Raw genomic sequence first — 16,735 nt, 5'->3', positions numbered from 1 at the left:
GGACTCCACGCCTATTCGTGAGAAGTGCTCGCTGTAGTGACTACGGTTTCATGTATGCCCCACCTTGAGTGAGAGACCTGGAAAATCGATACGGTTCTCTCAACCTCAACGTCCGCATCTGCAAACCGGTTCCCTCAGAGAATGTGGCGGAGACCGAGGACGACCGTGGTCGGGCCCCGCCGTCCCGCCCGCCCCGGGGCGGACCCGGTGCTCGCTCCCGGCTGCCGCGACTCCACGGGCCGCCCCAGCCCCCGATCTCCTCCCGCCTCCCCGCCCGAAGGATGCGGGAAGCCGGGGCCAGCGGCTTGGAATCCCGCGCGCCCGAGGCTGCGCGGGCGAGGTGGCCTCGCGGCGCGCCCCGCCCCGCTGTGCCTCGCGGGCACGCGCACGCACGCAGGCGCGGGGGCGCACGGCCCGGGCGCGCGCAGGGCCGGGCCGGCACGGCTGCGGGAGCGCGCGCGGCTCCGGGAGGCGGCGGCGGCGGCGGCGGCAGCGGAAGCGGCGAGGGCGGCGGGCGTCCGGCTCTGAGGTGGTGGCGGCAGCGGCGGCGGTGGCGGCGACTCCGGACTGGGGTCGGCTGGGAGCGAGCGAAGGTCGGGGGGGCCGGGTCGAGGGCCGATCCCCCGGCTCGACCATCCGTCCGCCGCCCGGACGCCTGGGCCGCGGAGTTTGTGTCCCGGCTCGGACCCCGGCGCCCAGCCCGGAGCCGTAACCTTGAGGCGGCGGCGGCGGGGCCGGGCCGGGCCGGGCCGGGGGACGGCGGCGCTGGATCCGCGGCTGCCCGATCATTGGCGGGAGATGTCGAACCCCGGGACGCGCAGGAACGGCTCCAGCATCAAGATCCGTCTGACAGGTACGGCCGGCGGGAGGCCCCCGCCGCCCCCCCAGCGCCCACTCGCACCCCGCTCGGCCCCTTGGTAGCCTCGGAATTTCCCGCAGAGCTCCCTGGGGAAATAGACCTCCCCCACACCGGCCGTTGTCCCAGGACCTCGTCGCCCCCCTCGGCCAGTGCCCCTCGTTTCTCCCTCCCGGCCCCGCCCCCTCGCTTCTCCCCGGCCCCGCCCCCTCGCTTCTCCCCGCCCCCCCCATTCCCTCCTTTCCCTCCCACCTGCCCCCTCGCTTCTCCCCTCCTGGCCTCCCTCCGTTTCATTCCCTCCATCCTCTCCCTTCTCTCTCCTCCCCCAGGCCCCTTGCTTCCCCCTCCTGGCCCCGCCCCCTCACTTCTCCCCTCCTGGACCCCCTCCGTTTTTCATCCCCTCCATCGTCCTCGCTCCCCTCCCTCTCCTCCCCTCGTCCCTCGCTTTTCCCCTCCTGGCCCCGCCCCCCGCTTCTCAACCCCTTCCTCCCTCGATTTCTTCCCTCTCCTCTCACCTGCCCCCTCTCTTTTCCCTCTTGGTCCCGCCCCTCACCACCTTCCCTCCTCTGTCGCTTCCCTGTCTCTCCCCCCACCTGCCCCCTCGCTTCTCCCCTCCTGGTCCCCCCAACCCCTCCCCCATCCGCTCTCTTGCTTTCCTCTTTCTACCACCCCCTCACGTGCCCCCTTGCTTCTCTCCTTTGTGGCCCCGCCCCTTTCTTCTCTCCAACCCCGCCCCTCACTTTCCCCCTAAACCCCGCCCCTTATTTTCTACCTAGTCCCGCCCTCGCTTATCTCCCGGCCCCGCCCCCTTGCTTCTGTCTCGCGGCCTCCACCCTTTCCTTCAGCTTCGAATTCCTCAATCCTATCTTGTAGCTTCTCCCGGTCCTGTGCTCCTCACTTCCCCTCTGGTCCAGACCTCTTCAGTCTAGTCCACTTCCTTTCCCAGGCCAGATCACTATCTACTCTTGACTGTGCTGCTTCAATTCTTTTCTGCTCTGCATGGCACTTTACCGGCACCCCCTCCACCCGCACCAACATCCTTAACTCCCGCCCCCCCAAACCCCACGCACACACTTTGGAGGGTTTGGCAGCTGCAGTAACGCAAGCTCCTTGATAAACTCTCATTTAGTCTTCAATGAAATGCCCGTGTCTCCTAGGTAGCTCTGTAGTGCCACCTTCAAGGGTGAGCGCGAAGCCCTGCTCTGGGCCTGCGACGTAGTGGTTTGGATGTGTAGCTGCTACTGTGTCCGCCCGCGGCGCCCCTCGCGGGCGGGCTCGGGAGACCCTGGACCGGTCTGCACCCTCATCTGCCCTTTCTCACTCTCCTCAGTACAGCGGGGCTGCTGCCCTGGCTCCCGGTTTAAATTCATACCTGAGAACAGATTGTCGTGTTGCAAATACGGCTCTGCTGGGGGACTTTCCAAACATGAATATTTCCAGCTCTGGAAAGGAAATTAAAAGTTCAGGCTAATCCCTGTCAGGGGTTTTCCCCTGGATTTTTCTTTTCAGTGACTGGTCTGATGATGACTCCAAAGTCAGTCTGGTCAGATTCTTTCACAAAGAGAATGAGCATTTTGGACACTTTATGGTAAATACATGGCCCTAAATCATTGGTTAAAATCTACGAAAACAACAATGGGTGATTTTTTTCAAACTAAAATTTCCTTTGAGAGTCCTTAGTTGTTTCATGATCCATTTGTTTGTTTGTTTCAAGGAAAGGGTTAAAATTTTTTTGTATAACGATGTCAGGTCAGGTAAGGATCTGGACCCAAACCCAGACTCTCGTTTTGTAAGTAACAGGTATATCCCAGGAATCTTTGTTTCTGGAGGAACATACTTCTTTATTCCAGAGATGGTAGGAAACACTCTTACTATGTGGGTACAGCGTATAGATTATTATTTTTATGGTTACATAAAAGCGACGTTTTTGACTTTGTAATGCTTGTAAAACTTTAATTACTGACAACTTTAATTTGGTTCTCAATTATAATGTAATCTATAATTGACATCAGATTGGTTTCACTTTTCTTGTTAAAGGCAGAAGTAACTGATTTTTTTTAGTTTTGGTGGAGTTGTGATTAATGTTTGAGAAGGACTGGGTTTTAATTACAACATTTGTGTCAGGTGTATATATGTTAATCAAGCCTAATTGTGGGGAGGGGCTTGGTTTATCCTTCCTCCCAAATTTTTTTTGGACTCAGGGATTTATATGTCATAGATGCAGAAATCCTTTAAAGAGTTTTTGGTTGGTGTTCGATATTTGAAGTATCAAGTGATGAGCGTTCTTTCCAAAACACCTTTTCCCTTTCCCCCAGTTGATGTTATTGATGGTCTTAGGGGACCTGTGAGTGTGGTCCTCCCTGCAGCGACGTTGAGAATTTAGCACTGATTGCAGACACACTTGATGCCACTTGTCTGATGAACATTCATTTACATGGAAACATTGGAACTAGGTTATTTTGTTGAGAATAGAATAGGTTTTGGCCTCATCTTTGAGCTTGTCAGGGGAAGTTTGAAATCTCTTCACTTTGGGCATGTTCGGTAGCCATCTTTCAAAAGATGAGTAATTTTGTGACAGGTTTTAGAGTTTATTTCCCTGTGTGATATTTGAAAAAATGATTATTGAAAACGAGGGATATTTTAACCAGTCTGTGAATACTACACACTGGAGTTATAAAAGAGCATTTAGAACTTTGGGGTCCACACTTGTACTTGGTGGTGAATAGGACATCAGATTTAGAACAAGAAGACTTCACTCGGCTAAGTTCTACCACTGACTGCATGATATGGAACAAATTACTTAACCTTTCTGGGTCTCAGTTTCCTAATATATCAAATGAGATTTTGACTCCATTAACATTCCTTTCCTTCTCAAGGCTCTATCAGTTTGGCTACCTACTTCTTTCAAATTACCATTTGCTTGTGCTTTCTTTTATTAAGCCTCAGTCCTGATAGTCAGAATTTGTGTAAAAACACAGCACTCCTGTTCGATTTATGCCAAACATTACATATGTGTATTGATTACATTTATGATTTCCCCCCCTTTCCTCTGGAATCCTTTTTGTTTTTGAAAACTATTGGGTAGCATGTTGCGTGGCTTTGGAAACCTGGCTTAAAGAGCAGAAAAATGTTTGAGGCTTTCTATTGAAAAGAATATGATTTTAATGAATGTCATCATGGTATTTTAACAGAAAAATAGTCTTTAAATGGTTTCGGCAGGTTTGGGTGTAATGTGCAAAATTAAGGGCTCTTTGTTGAAGAGCATTACCTTGCAGACATTTTAGAGTTCACTGGCAAATCAAACACTTTGGAAACATTTTTATTTTAAATTCAAGCAGGATTTGCAAAAACTTTGTTCTTCTGTGGTGCACAAATGAATCCCAGATCCGTTATTTAGGCCACTCTGGTGAAAGAATGGAATTTGGAGCTCTCAGGGTTCCACGGTGCTCTTCAAACAAATTAAATTTTATTCTAATGTTAACCAGTTCGTTGAAATCCCAAATGCCTCAACTTTTTTTTTTTGTGCTTGAAATACTCTCAGATCTCCTTGTGGTTTTATATCTTTTGGAGCGTGGCGGTGTATCATGAAGGGAGAAAAATTCTAATTCCAAGTAGAGACCTTTCTCCATAGCATCTGGAAATGGAAGCTATTTTTAAAGTGCTAGCACATGGACTTTAAGGTTGACTCTTTTTGGAGCATCCAAATGATCCAGCATGGAGGGAAATAGTTGTAGTAATAGCTGTTAAGAACTTTAATTGATCAGGGGGTAGGGTATAGCTTAAGTGGTAGAGTAGCATGCATGAGGTTCTGGGTTCAATCCCTAGTATCTCCAATAAAGAAGAATAAATAAATAAACCTAATCCCCCCACCCCCAAAAAAAATTAAAAAAAAAGAACTTTAATTGATCAATAACAAGTGACCTCACTGATTGGCAACACTTACTTTAATAAAGTTTAAGAAGTCTGAAGATGTTGCCCATGTCACTTGGTGTCAGCAAAGAACCTGACTTATGTAAGGCAGGCAAAAAGCTGCTTTTAACAACTGGAACTGAGGTAAGTGGGAATAAGTCATCAGTGTTTGTTACCCACGCTCTGTGTCTGAATTTGCGGAACATTTTCCTTAGAGCCTGCGTATGAATGTACAGTCAGGGCACTTGGAGCTGAATTATCTAAACTGCAGTTATACTTGATTTATTTTTTATTTTTGGGGGGAGGTAATTAGGTCAATTTATTTATTCTTGGGGGATGTACCCGGGATTGAACCTGGGACCTCATGCGTGCTGAGCGTGCAGGCTGCCATTTGAGCTATCCCCCCCTCCCTGCAGTTACACTTTAAAAGCAGTCACATTCTGCCAAATACAGGTTCTCTTACTGATTTTATTGGTGATTTGGTCACATCTGTGTTGTCTGAAGAAAAACCTTTTTTTCTCAAATCCGTTAAAAAAAATCTTGACCCACCTAACTGGCTTGAGAAGTGAACTATTTCATATGCTTTATTTCTGTCTGAATTTTTATCATAGTTGCGATTTCTCAAACCTGAATTTTTTACCTCAAGCCCAATTTCTCTGTCAGTTCAAAACTCCTATTTTGGCAACCATGAAAATCGTGTCTGAACTTCAAGTTTTTCCTTCTCTTCTACAAATTTTCCTTTTCTCTGTTCAGTCACATTGTCTGGTTCTAATGTGGAACATTGGGTGAGAAGGGAGGTCCTGGGGGCTGAGTCACTTGTGAAGAAGCATTTTCTCATGAATTAAAAAAGGAAAGAAAAGAAAGACAGACCCATAATATTTCAACATCAGCTCAGTGATCCAGTTAACTAGACTGGCTGTTTTGTAACATGTTTGTGGGCACTGGTTAAAAGTTAAAATAGCTGAATTGTGCATTTTATTGAGTGCTAAGAGCAAAAAGGAAGTTCAAAAAACCTTCTGAAGTGGATGAAATAATCTGATGTCTTTGCCATGCTCTGATTTTCTGGGTAAGAAGCCCTAACTTTGAGGATTCTCATTGAAAATCAATTTTGTGTAATTTCAAAACTTTTTCAGAAGTTAAATATTTTTAAACAAATAGCAAATAAAAAATACACGGGTTTGGTGTGGGGTTTGAACAACTTAAATGACTAGTTGGCTTTTTTTTGTAAGTGAATTTTATTGAAAGCCCCTCACTGAAACTGGCTTGTTGCCCGCTACACTCTCTCTAGCTGACCGAAGTCCCTAAGGCCATTCTAGCTAAAGAAGAACTGTAGAGCTATGTCGAAAAAACAAAAGCTCATAGCCATGAGGAACAGGCACATCTTCTTTTTTAAATGTTAGAATTACTGTTGTGTCTACAGATGAAATTTAATCCACTTAGATATTTAAACGAAGTGCGATGTTTCCATATTTCTAGCTTGAAGGGAAAAAAAAATCCTTTTATTGTTTTAAAACAAGGCTTAACTAATGTACAATCAGTGCGTCTGGTGAAGCACCCCACTCTGTAATTCCAGCTGTGTTCACCTCCATTGCAGCTGAAAGGAATTCTAATTGGCTGAGGAATGTCGGCAACATCATGTATCACTGAGCATGAACCTATTATGCTGGCTGCTGGGTGATGCATTTCAGATGTTTTAAGCTCCAACTTGGAGGTTGCCTTCAGGAGTCTGGAAGAGAGTATTGTGCAGCAGTGGGCTGTAGCCTGCTTTCTTTTTTGTATGTTGGGCATCCACTAAATTCTCTAAAGGCTTTGGTGCTTTCTTGTGGCTTAAACATCGGATTGGGAATCAGGTCTGAATTTTATTTCTAACTCACAAAAGTGTCGCGATGAAGAAAGGGGGTGGGTGGAATTATCCTTCTGTGACTCAGTTTTCCCATCTGTAATGTGAAGTACCTGCCTTCTTTGATACGGATGAAGTGTTTTGATGAGTAGTTATGAATTATTTATGGGGTAGCACAGTGTAAATACAAAGCCGTAGCTGCCTGGTATTTCTTATTCCTAAATAACCACGTAAGTGCTAAAGCTAATGATTTACTTTGACACCAGAGACAGTCTATAGACCCTCTTGATAAACATGGAAAAATAATACTCAAGAATGAATTGTTAAATTCTCTATGCATTGAGAAAGTTCCTTACAGAAATACTGTCACAAGCCAGAGCCAGCATCATTTTAAATTGTGAAACCTTGGAAGCATTCCCACTAAAATCAGCACCAACACAGGGATATACACTGTCACAATTGTTATTAACCAGAGAAAGACAGTGGAAGCAGAAAGCAAAATTCCCATCATTGCAGGTGATGGGATTTTATATCTTTAAAAACCTAAAAGAATCAGCTGAAAAACAATTATAAAGCATAAGAAAACTTTAGTAAACTAGTTGGATAGAAAATTTCTCCGTGGAAAAATAAAATGGAAAAAAATCAATAGGCAAAGACAAGCTAGGAAAAACAATTTGCAATTTATGTGAAAATGAAAGTCTAGCTTCCTTAATATATAAAGAGCTCTCAGAATCAATTAGAAAAAGACCAGTAACCTAGTTGGCAAAGGATGTGGATAATTCACTGAAAAGAACGAACATGGATTTCAAACATGGGGAAAGACACTCACCCTATTCATCCCAAACAAAATACCAATTAAAACTAAGTGTGAAACAGCTTTACTTCTAGCAGATTGGCAGAGACTAGAGTTTGAAAATGTCATGATGACCAAAGTGTAGAAAAGCAGAAACTGTTGGTTGAGAATGTAAATGAATACAATAGAGTAAGGAGGGCAGTTTGCTGCTGTCAGATAATGAATATATATATACACACACACACATATATATATATATACCCTTTGGCCTAACAGTTCTGCCCTTAGGAATTTTTCTTACAGGTACATTTACACATTTATGTAAAGCCGTATGTCAAAATTGTTGCAAGATTGTTTGAAATTATAAAAGACTGAAAACAACTTAAATATGCATTTGTAGAGAACTAGTTAAATAAAGTATGGTATGTCCCCAGGAATGTGTAGCTGTTTAAAAGAATAAGATAGTGTTTTATATCCTGATAGGGAATAGTCTCCGAGGTGTGTTATTGAGTGGGGAAAAAGCATGGTTCACAAGAGTGGAAACTGGGTGTACTATTTGAGTAATAAACAAAAATGAAAGGGGAATTTATAGACGTGTTTGTGTAGATACCACTGGAAGGACGGTGTTGAGAATATTGATTGTGATTTCCTCGGGGGAGGAGCCGCAGGGCTTGGGGGTCCAGAAAAGAGAGACTTCATTGCACTGTATTCCTTTTGCTGTTTCATCTCCCCACTTCCCTTCCCCAACCTTGAGTGTGTATTGCTTTTCGAAATTAAAAATGTTAAAAACAAAAAAAGAATCTACAGCTCTTAATAGAAGAGTTTCTTAGAGCAACTAGTACATTAACTGCTAATAGTGATTATTTTCAAATGTCAGTGTTCTGAAAATTCAAAGTAATTGTGCCAAATGTGTTCTGAAGGGCTCACATGGCATCCAAGGGCACAGACCCATAATTACGTGTGTTTCCTCACCGGGAAGGTTCCAGGGTTTCAGAGAGTAAAATAAATTGCATACTTTGTAGTTCTGAACAAACTTATTGAGAATATGTTCATTCTGATCCTGAGACACTCCCCCAAAACAAGCAGATTAAAAACCACCTCCCCCTACCCCCAACAAATCCCTTTTTCTAGCATGATACTAAAAACTTACTCCAGCCTGATGAATTCTTTCCAGATTCAGAAACCTAATCCTCCTTAGACCTACTTTCTGTAGAGAGTTCTTTGCAAGGCTAGGGTCTTGATTCTGAATAATAGTGCTGGTTCATATCATTTATTTGTAATGTCATTTGGGGTTATCTCTGACCTATTTTTGTAAAATAACCTCCTCCCCAAAGTGGGGTAAAAACGCTAACTTGCATAAGCCAGTAGTAATAGTTTAGTGTTTTCCCCCACGTATTTATATTCAGTATGTTTATTTTGAATCTTTTAAAAGGCCTGTTTGTTAATTTTAGTTGTGCCTAAAAAAAACTGATATCTGACTCTGTAAGAGTAGAAAAAGTTGTAACCACATGTAACTTGTTGCTTTTTTGTTCTCTTAGATCTTTGGGATAAAAATCCTAAGTTTTACTGTATGCTATTTTTACATATATTACCCATGCATCATGGATCTGATAATGGCTTGATGCGTGTTCGTACACATCAGTAATAGTAATGCCTTACACCTGTATGGTGTTTCAGTGTTTCCAAAGTGTCCTCATACACATTTCCTCATTTCAGGCAAGATACAAGCCAGCCTCAAAAAGGTTTTTTTTTTTTTTTTTAAATGTGTTTTTATTTCTAGGTTAAAAAAATAGGCTGCAATTTGTTTTAATCTTTAAAAACACATTTTACAGAAGAGAAAGGAGAGTTTCTCTTGTCCTAAATGGGTAATCATTTCATGTGCCGATGCAAAACTTCCCAGAAGCACACTTAGTCCAACTGTAATAAATTCGTTTGCTTTACAATAATCAATAGTCATGTGCAGGGGAGGCCCATGTGTATTCATGGGACATTGATTTTACTCTTGTCAGGCTTTAGGGAGGAGAAACCACACTCACAAAATTAGACAGGTTTTTGTCTTCTTTGTGTCCATTGTCGCCATCCAAGTCCAAGCTGCCATCATCTCTTGCTGGGACAGCTGATGCTTGCTCTTTTTTGTTTAAATGGTACTTGTAATCAAAAGCATCCGGCTGCAGTATTAGTTGCTCCTCTGTTTCAAAGATGCTAAAGGACTCATTATAAAAGTCCTCACTTTGGCAAATTCTCAAGAGGAGACAGAAAGAGATTTGCCGACGTTGCCTTTTCTTCTGGCCAGTGCAGCTCCCTGACTCCTGATCCTGTGCTCGCTGCCTCCAGCTTCAGCCCCAGGACCGTTGGTGAGGATAGCCGGTTGTCTTTGTCAAGGTAACATGGAGCTTCTCTTGGTCCGATGATTTAGGGATGCCCAGTGACAAGTTTAATTGTGTACAATGGTGGAGAGAGATCAAGAAACCAAATTGAAGATAATATTTAATAGAAAGAGTGAAGAATGGGAAACACATAGTCTTCACAGTCCAGAACACGTTACATTCTCTTGTGCAGGAACAGCACGTGGGTTGCCTTGGGATAGCTCAAGATTTTATCATCCCCCCCCAGTCATTCCCCAAGATGCTCTGACCCTAGTCTGTGCCATCTTAGTGACGTTATCAACCAGTCAGTTTCTCAGACCAGAAACCTTAGTGTCCTCCTTGGTTCTCTTCTTTCTTGTCCTCAAAGGTTTTTTGTCTCCCAAGAAACAATTTTCACACCCTTTTAGGGCAGTATTGACCTGTGGAGAATGAATGACCTACCCTAGTGTGTGTCAGAATCACCCATGAGTTATTAAAATTCAGATTGCTGGGGCCACCCTCAGCCACTAGCAAATATATGTTTAGATAAAAAAAACTAGGTCTATATTTGAACATAGCATAAAAAAGTTTTTTAAAAAATTAATTTGAGTTAAAACCTTAAAAATTTGTTTCTATGAATAATTTCTAATACATTACTTATGTAATATTTTGTCTGCATAAATACTAGGTATCCTTACTGAGATCGCCTGCGTTGATTCAGACTTTTCTTTGCAAATAACTGGTATTGTATTAATATTAAAAGAGAATCATATAGACTAATATATTACAAACCTAAATTCAATATTTTTGTTCCAAAAAGAAATAGATGCATACTTTTCACACAATCACCATGTGTGTTTTATCTATTTAATCTTTTATAAACACATTTGTTCTCCCTAAAGCCTCAAATAAAGTGACTTACATTTCGTGAGTCGAATACTATGAGTATTATCTTAGGATTTGTTTAAATATGAGTTAGTCATGGTTTTAGCTTTCTTATTTATTTGCTTACTTAAATTGAGGTATAATTGACATATAACACCATATTAGTTTCAGGTGTGCAATATAAATTTTTTTTAAGATTTTCTTTTTTTAACTTTTTTTGTTTTTTGGGGGTGGAGTAATTAGATTTTTTTTATTATTATTTTTTATTTAATGGAGGTACTGGGAATCGAACCTATGACCTCGTATATGCTAGGTGTGCGTTCTCCCACTGAGCTGTACTATCCCGCCCATAAGGATTTGCTATTTGTACACATCGTGAAATGACCCCCACAGTATGTCTAGTTAACATCCATCACCTTCCATAGTTACAAGATTTTTTTTTTTTGATGAGAACTTTTTAGATCTGCTCTCTCAGAAACTTTCAAATAGGCAATAGATTTTTCACTTTAAATTCTGAAGTGGAGATTCACAGGAAATTGCAAAGAAATGTATGGAGAGGTCCTTGTGCCCTTCAATTCGCCGCTCCCTTTTTTAACATCCTGCATAACTGTGGTATAAAATCAAAACAAGGAAATTGACAGTCGGACATTGGTACAACCCACAGGGCTTATTCAGATTCCACCAGTTATGTGTGCACTGTGTGCGCGCGCGTGCACGCGTGGAGTCCTGTGCAGTTTTATCCCATGTGTAGATTTGTATAACCACCACCACAGTCAAGATGAGGACTGCACTGTGCTGCCCTTTGTGCTTTCTAGACTTCGTAGCCACCCTGTTCCTGTTCCTGGGACCCCTAGCCATCACTAATCTGTTCGCCATCTCAAAATCTTTTCAGAGCATAAATCAGATCATGTCATTCCCTTCCTTAAAGCCTTCCAGTGGCTTCCTACTCAGATTAAAATCAAACTTCCTCTGTGATCGATCCTGCCCTGTCTGCCTCTCTGGCCTCCTCCACGTCCTTGTCTCCTTGTTCGCTAGGCTGCAGCCACCCAGTCCTAAAACAGGGCAAGCTTGTTCCTGCTTTAGGGATTTTGCATGAATTATTCCTTTGGTTTTCTTTCTTTTCTTCTCCTCCTCCCCCTCCTCCTTCATGGAATGCTTGATTGCTCTTCCTGTGATTTTTCCATGACTGGCTTCTTGTCATTCAGCTCTCAGTCTCTAAGTGTCCCCTCCTCAGGAAGACCTTTCCGGACCATCCCATCAAAGTAGGTCCCTCACTCACTGTCACAGCAGCCTGCCCTCCTTTCTTCACAGCACTCATCACTTCATGATATTTTTGTTTGGTGTTGTCATAACATCTAACTGTCCAGTCGACTGGATTTTCTGTCTCTCCTCCTAGTATGTAAGTTTCATGAAGCCCCCGGCCTTGCTGTCTTGTTTATGTCTGTGTTCCTGCTGAACATTGCTTGGCACACACAGGTGTTCACAAACGCTTGCTGATTGAGAGAATTAATGACCTTTCTGTTGATTGGGTTCCATGGCCACATCTGAGTTGGGCACCAGAGGACACCCTCTTGGAGGCAGTGTTTGTAGGCTGCTGCTTTTTGGCCACAGTCTGAGATAGGGACTGGGGACTGGGCAGTCATAGGCTGTTGTCAGCTGGGCTTGGGGCTTCTGTGACCATATGACACCCTAAAACCTAGTCTGCTCCTGGGCTTTGGAAAATTCCAGGAGTTTGAACCAAAGTTGAAATGTTCTCAAGTCTAGAATTTGGCCCATCTTCTTGTGTGGTTTCCCGGCCTTCTCCTACACCTCTCCCTCAGGGCTGTTGGAAATAACTGGTTGGATGGAGGGACGTCATTAATTTGTCATTTGCCCGTGGGTTGCTTTGCAGTTTCATCTTGAATGACGTTTCCTGTTGTCAGGCTGAGAATACCTAACCAGAGTGTTCGGAGAGAGTCAGGATTCTTTTGGCCCCCCCCCCCCCCCCCCCCCCCCGTACCTTACAGTCTTATCTCCTGCCAAGTCTACCACCTCCCTCCCTCTCTTTATCCTGTTTCCTCTCTTCAAATCTCTTGGTCCCTTGGGATTGCAATTTGAAGCAGAAAGGGCTTCTTTCAGCAAAGGCACATTTTCCTCCCTTTTCGCTGGTCTCCCCATGGGTGCTTACTAAACTCCGTGAGCAGTAGTCAGAGCCTTTCCTGTCCAGACCCTTAATGCTCCCTGTAGTCTTGGCGGGGGTTGGGCGTGCGCACATCAGGCCACGATCTGATTGTCTCTTTCTTAGCTAGTAAAGATAGTTAAATGCTCAGGCTGGGTTCATGGGGTGTTCATAGAATTTTACCCTGTCTCCTTCCTTCAGCCAGTTTCACATTTTTGCTTCTGTCTTGTATTTACAGTAACATACTTCCTGATGCTAATTTTTTAATTAGTTTTAAAAAACAGGATGCTTTCAGATGTAAGTAGCAGAAAACCTAGCTTAAATCAGCTTAATAGAAAGGATTTTCTTCAACAGATTAACTGAAAAGTTCAAAAGTAGTTCCAGTGGCGTGGCAAGGACTTGGTTTTCCCATTTCTCACTGCTGTGAGCTCGGACTGTTCTTGCCTGTCTCTTCCCTTTGTGTTCAGAAGGTAAAAGCTGGCTCCCAGCAGCTCCCATGACTATGGGCTCCTAGCTTTAAGCAGCAGATGTTAAGAGAACACTTCCTGGATTGCTTATCCCTGGAGTAGAAGTGCTGGAGTTGAATCCTCTTGTCTGATTGGCCTAATTTGGGTCACATGTCCACCTCTGAACCAACCACTGGCTAGGATGATGGGAATTAGGGTCCATCTTGGAATCCAGCAGTGGTGTCAGTCTCACCCAAAACTTAGGACGGGGACATTTGAGGTAACAGGGAAATAGATGCTAGGAAGGCAGCCAACAAATACGTAGACAATACCATTTAATGAACTTCTGAAAAAGAAGAATGCCCTCTTTGTAGCAGTGTGAATTAAAAGATGTGTTTTTGTAAAAGTGCCAAACATTTTTGCCAAGAGTTAGGAATGGTAGCTTTATATGTGAACTTACCCCAACAAATTTCACTGTTGGTTTGTAGTAGGGAGTGTTTCTGGCTTGTTGTATAGTGTTGTTTTATTTGGGACTATTTCAATACTAATTTAAAAACAATTTAGGTACAGAGTATGGGAATATATCCTTATACCATTTCTCTAGAGAAAATACAGTATTTTTGAGAAACAAAAATACATGTTAATTGTTGGCAAATTGAATTCAGGATGTATAAAAAGAGAAAAATGTTTTTTATGCAAGAGTATATATATTTTTTAAGAAAGATGATTAGCAATCTTTCCTTGTAAAAAAGGCTTTGAATCAGTGTCTGTGCTTGCTATTTGGAGCTCTGCAGTTTTACTCCTGTATTCCTAAAAAAATTTAAAAGTGCTTATAAGATGCTTGGCTGAGCTTGAACCCCTGCTCTGAGGAATTGTTGGCTCTCTGGGACCCCAAAACTCTTCCCTCTGAGGGGGAGTCAGTGAGGAGGGGTGGTTAAGAGCTAGGCTGGAGCCAACCTGTGCCTTCAGACAAGTAACCTCATCTCTTAGTTTCCTCAGCTATAAAAATGGGGAAAATAATTGGAGCTACTTCAGAGTGTTGTGGGTATTAAATAAAATAAATAAAATAATCCACACACAGTGTCTGGTACACAGTAAATATTAAGTGCTGGCTAATATTAACATTGTCATATTTCAGTGAATCTAAGATGACTTTGGTTGAAAGTCACACCATTGTTTTATGTCCCACTGAAAAAGAAACACCAGTAATTGCACTACAACATGATTTACTTGACGATTTCGGAGATGTTAAAATATGAAAAAATGTGTCTTAGGATTCAGTGATATATGGTATCATGGCTGCCTCTGACTTGAAAGTCCTGGAATTTGTTTGCATACCCACACATTAATGCCGTCTGTTTTCAGTTTAAGCATAACACAGTGCAATCTAAAGTTTCTTTTCATTTTTGTTTTTTGTCCGAAACTTACATTGGATTTGGTCTCATGTGTTGCAGTACTGGCAATTTCATAATTACTAGTTCATTATGTAGGTTTAATAGTGAATATACAAGACCCGTGGTAGGCTTGGCACACTTTGGTTATTTGGTTTACTTCAGCGGTGTAGAAAAAAATTCAAGATACGTTTTTGGAAGTCATTAATATTGGTTGAATAAACCTATTTGGAAGCTAAAGGAAGGTTAAATGATAGTGCTTATAACCTTACAGAACAGCACAAGTTGTTGGCAGAAAAAAACCTGCTTAGGAAAATGCCTTTGGTACACCCAAACACATTCAGTTTAGAAAGCGCAATTTTGGTATTTGAAAGAAATGCGTGGTAGCTGATTTTCCAGTAAAATATAAATGTGGACGGTATATTGTAGCACTTGAGAGAGAATCACGAGCTATTTAAGTACCAACTTGGTCGAGTTAAAAAGTAGCTATGTAATATGCTTAGCATAAATTTAGAAGTAAAACCCGTAAAGATATGACATAACCTTGATAGAGTGCTATTTCTCTTGGAAATTCTCTGGTATGTAGAGCATTATGAATGGGATCATATAAGCCTGCTTTTTTTAAGGCCTGTTTTTGATATTAAAATTGAAATGAATTATGGAATTCTTTTTGGAGACTTGACCTGTTTACTTACTGCATTATTTATAGCTTACTTCATCAGCTGAATGTCAGCAGGTCCTACTTGGGTTTAAAACAACTGCGTGAGTGGAGCAGGTGTGCTGTGGGGTTACCTTGTCCCCAGCCCCAGAGGCAGGGCCCAGGCACGGCTGACGCGGGGAGGACTTCAGCGTGACTGGAGGGTGCTAACTGTGATTTTGGAGAAGATCAGCTCTCAGTGCGTTCCCTGTTTTAGTGCTTCTGAGACAGCAGTGCTGTTCTCCTTTGGGGAACCCAGGAGACTTTGTTTACTGTTTTTTGTGTAGGATTCTGCTTAACAGTACAAAAAAAAAATACATTTTCATTTTCGAAAAGGAGGTTCACTTTTGAAAATGGTGCCTAAATCAAAATAAAAGGAAAATTATTTCCCAAAGCAGACTTGTGATCAACTGAAGTACTTTTCCCATCGCCTGCATGGTAGTGATGTTTATGTTTAGGACAGAGAGAAGCCAGGCCAAGTTGCTCAGCAAGGCTTTACAAAGGGATGTGATTATGTCGGTGTTATTCCAGGTGCTAAATTTCAGGCAGTAGGAGTCAAGGACTTGATGCTTCTTATGTTAGAATAGATCGGACTTTATTCAGAAAAAAAACCAACCCATTACTTTGAAGTATATAAATCACAGCCTAAACATTATTTGAGTTTTCAAATAGATAACGCATGCATATAATATAAAAGGGTCTTCATTGAAAATGCCGCCCCCTCTCCCTGTCCCTTGCCGGCCAGCTTGCCTCCAGGGCGGCAGCACGATTACTGCTGCATTGCTAGTTTCTCCTGTATTCTTCCAGAGGTTTTTGTGTTCCCCTTTCGCCCTCTCGCCACCCACCTCTCGTTGACATGGATGATAGGATGCTATGTGTGCCTTGCTGAGCTGCCTCTGTGGCAGAAACAGCGCCGCTGCAATGACTGTCCCTGGGCTCTCCGGCACTTCCCGGCTGCCGGCAGTCAGGTGGGGCCGCGTGGTTGGTTCTGGTGCGGGAACTGTGAGTCGCTGCGATTCCTCCCACGTGGAGCACCCTGAACTGTGCATCACACGGGGGAGCCCGTGTCAGCCCTGGTCCCTGAACGACTGTGTGCAGCATAGGGTCCCTCCCCTCCTGCCGGCGTGCCCCGGACGCAGCCTGTGCTGGGTAAGTAGTGACCGCTGGGGCTAACTTCCCTTACAGCCGTTTGTTTCTGCATCACATCAGACTGTCCCGCCTGCTGTAGCCTCGGCTCTGAAATACACTTAAATGAACCCAGTTCAGAGTCTCTGATAGTTTGTTAAAGCACAAAGGGGCTCCTAATGTAAAGAATCATTATTTTCTATAAACAAATATAAGAGAACATACTTTACCCCGGTGTGTTACCACACAAATGTAGCGTAGCTAACGCTGCTTTTTTGTTTTTTTTGGAG

The 16,735-nt window shown here is 43.3% G+C and overlaps 1 protein-coding gene across 4 annotated transcripts in view; it reads left to right on the top strand.

Moving 5' to 3' along the window:
- Positions 1-496: 496 nt before the first annotated feature.
- Positions 497-16,735, top strand: part of SMURF1 (SMAD specific E3 ubiquitin protein ligase 1) — a 102,329-nt gene continuing 86,090 nt past the window's right edge. For 2 of the 4 annotated variants that reach the window (XM_032460068.1, XM_032460067.1), the window contains exon 1: positions 499-853. In XM_032460068.1, the coding sequence (XP_032315959.1) occupies positions 799-853 (55 nt within the window). In that variant the 5' untranslated portion in view covers positions 499-798. Of the gene's footprint in view, positions 854-16,735 lie in introns of all 4 variants that reach the window. The other 2 variants (XM_032460069.1, XM_032460065.1) reach the window with 2 other exon arrangements.

This window comes from Camelus ferus, chromosome 18 (genome assembly GCF_009834535.1).
Source record: "Camelus ferus isolate YT-003-E chromosome 18, BCGSAC_Cfer_1.0, whole genome shotgun sequence".
In the NCBI taxonomy this organism is placed as follows: Eukaryota; Metazoa; Chordata; class Mammalia; order Artiodactyla; family Camelidae; genus Camelus; species Camelus ferus.
Note: the sequence above shows the minus strand (reverse complement) of the source record. Positions and strands in the feature narration are given on the sequence as shown.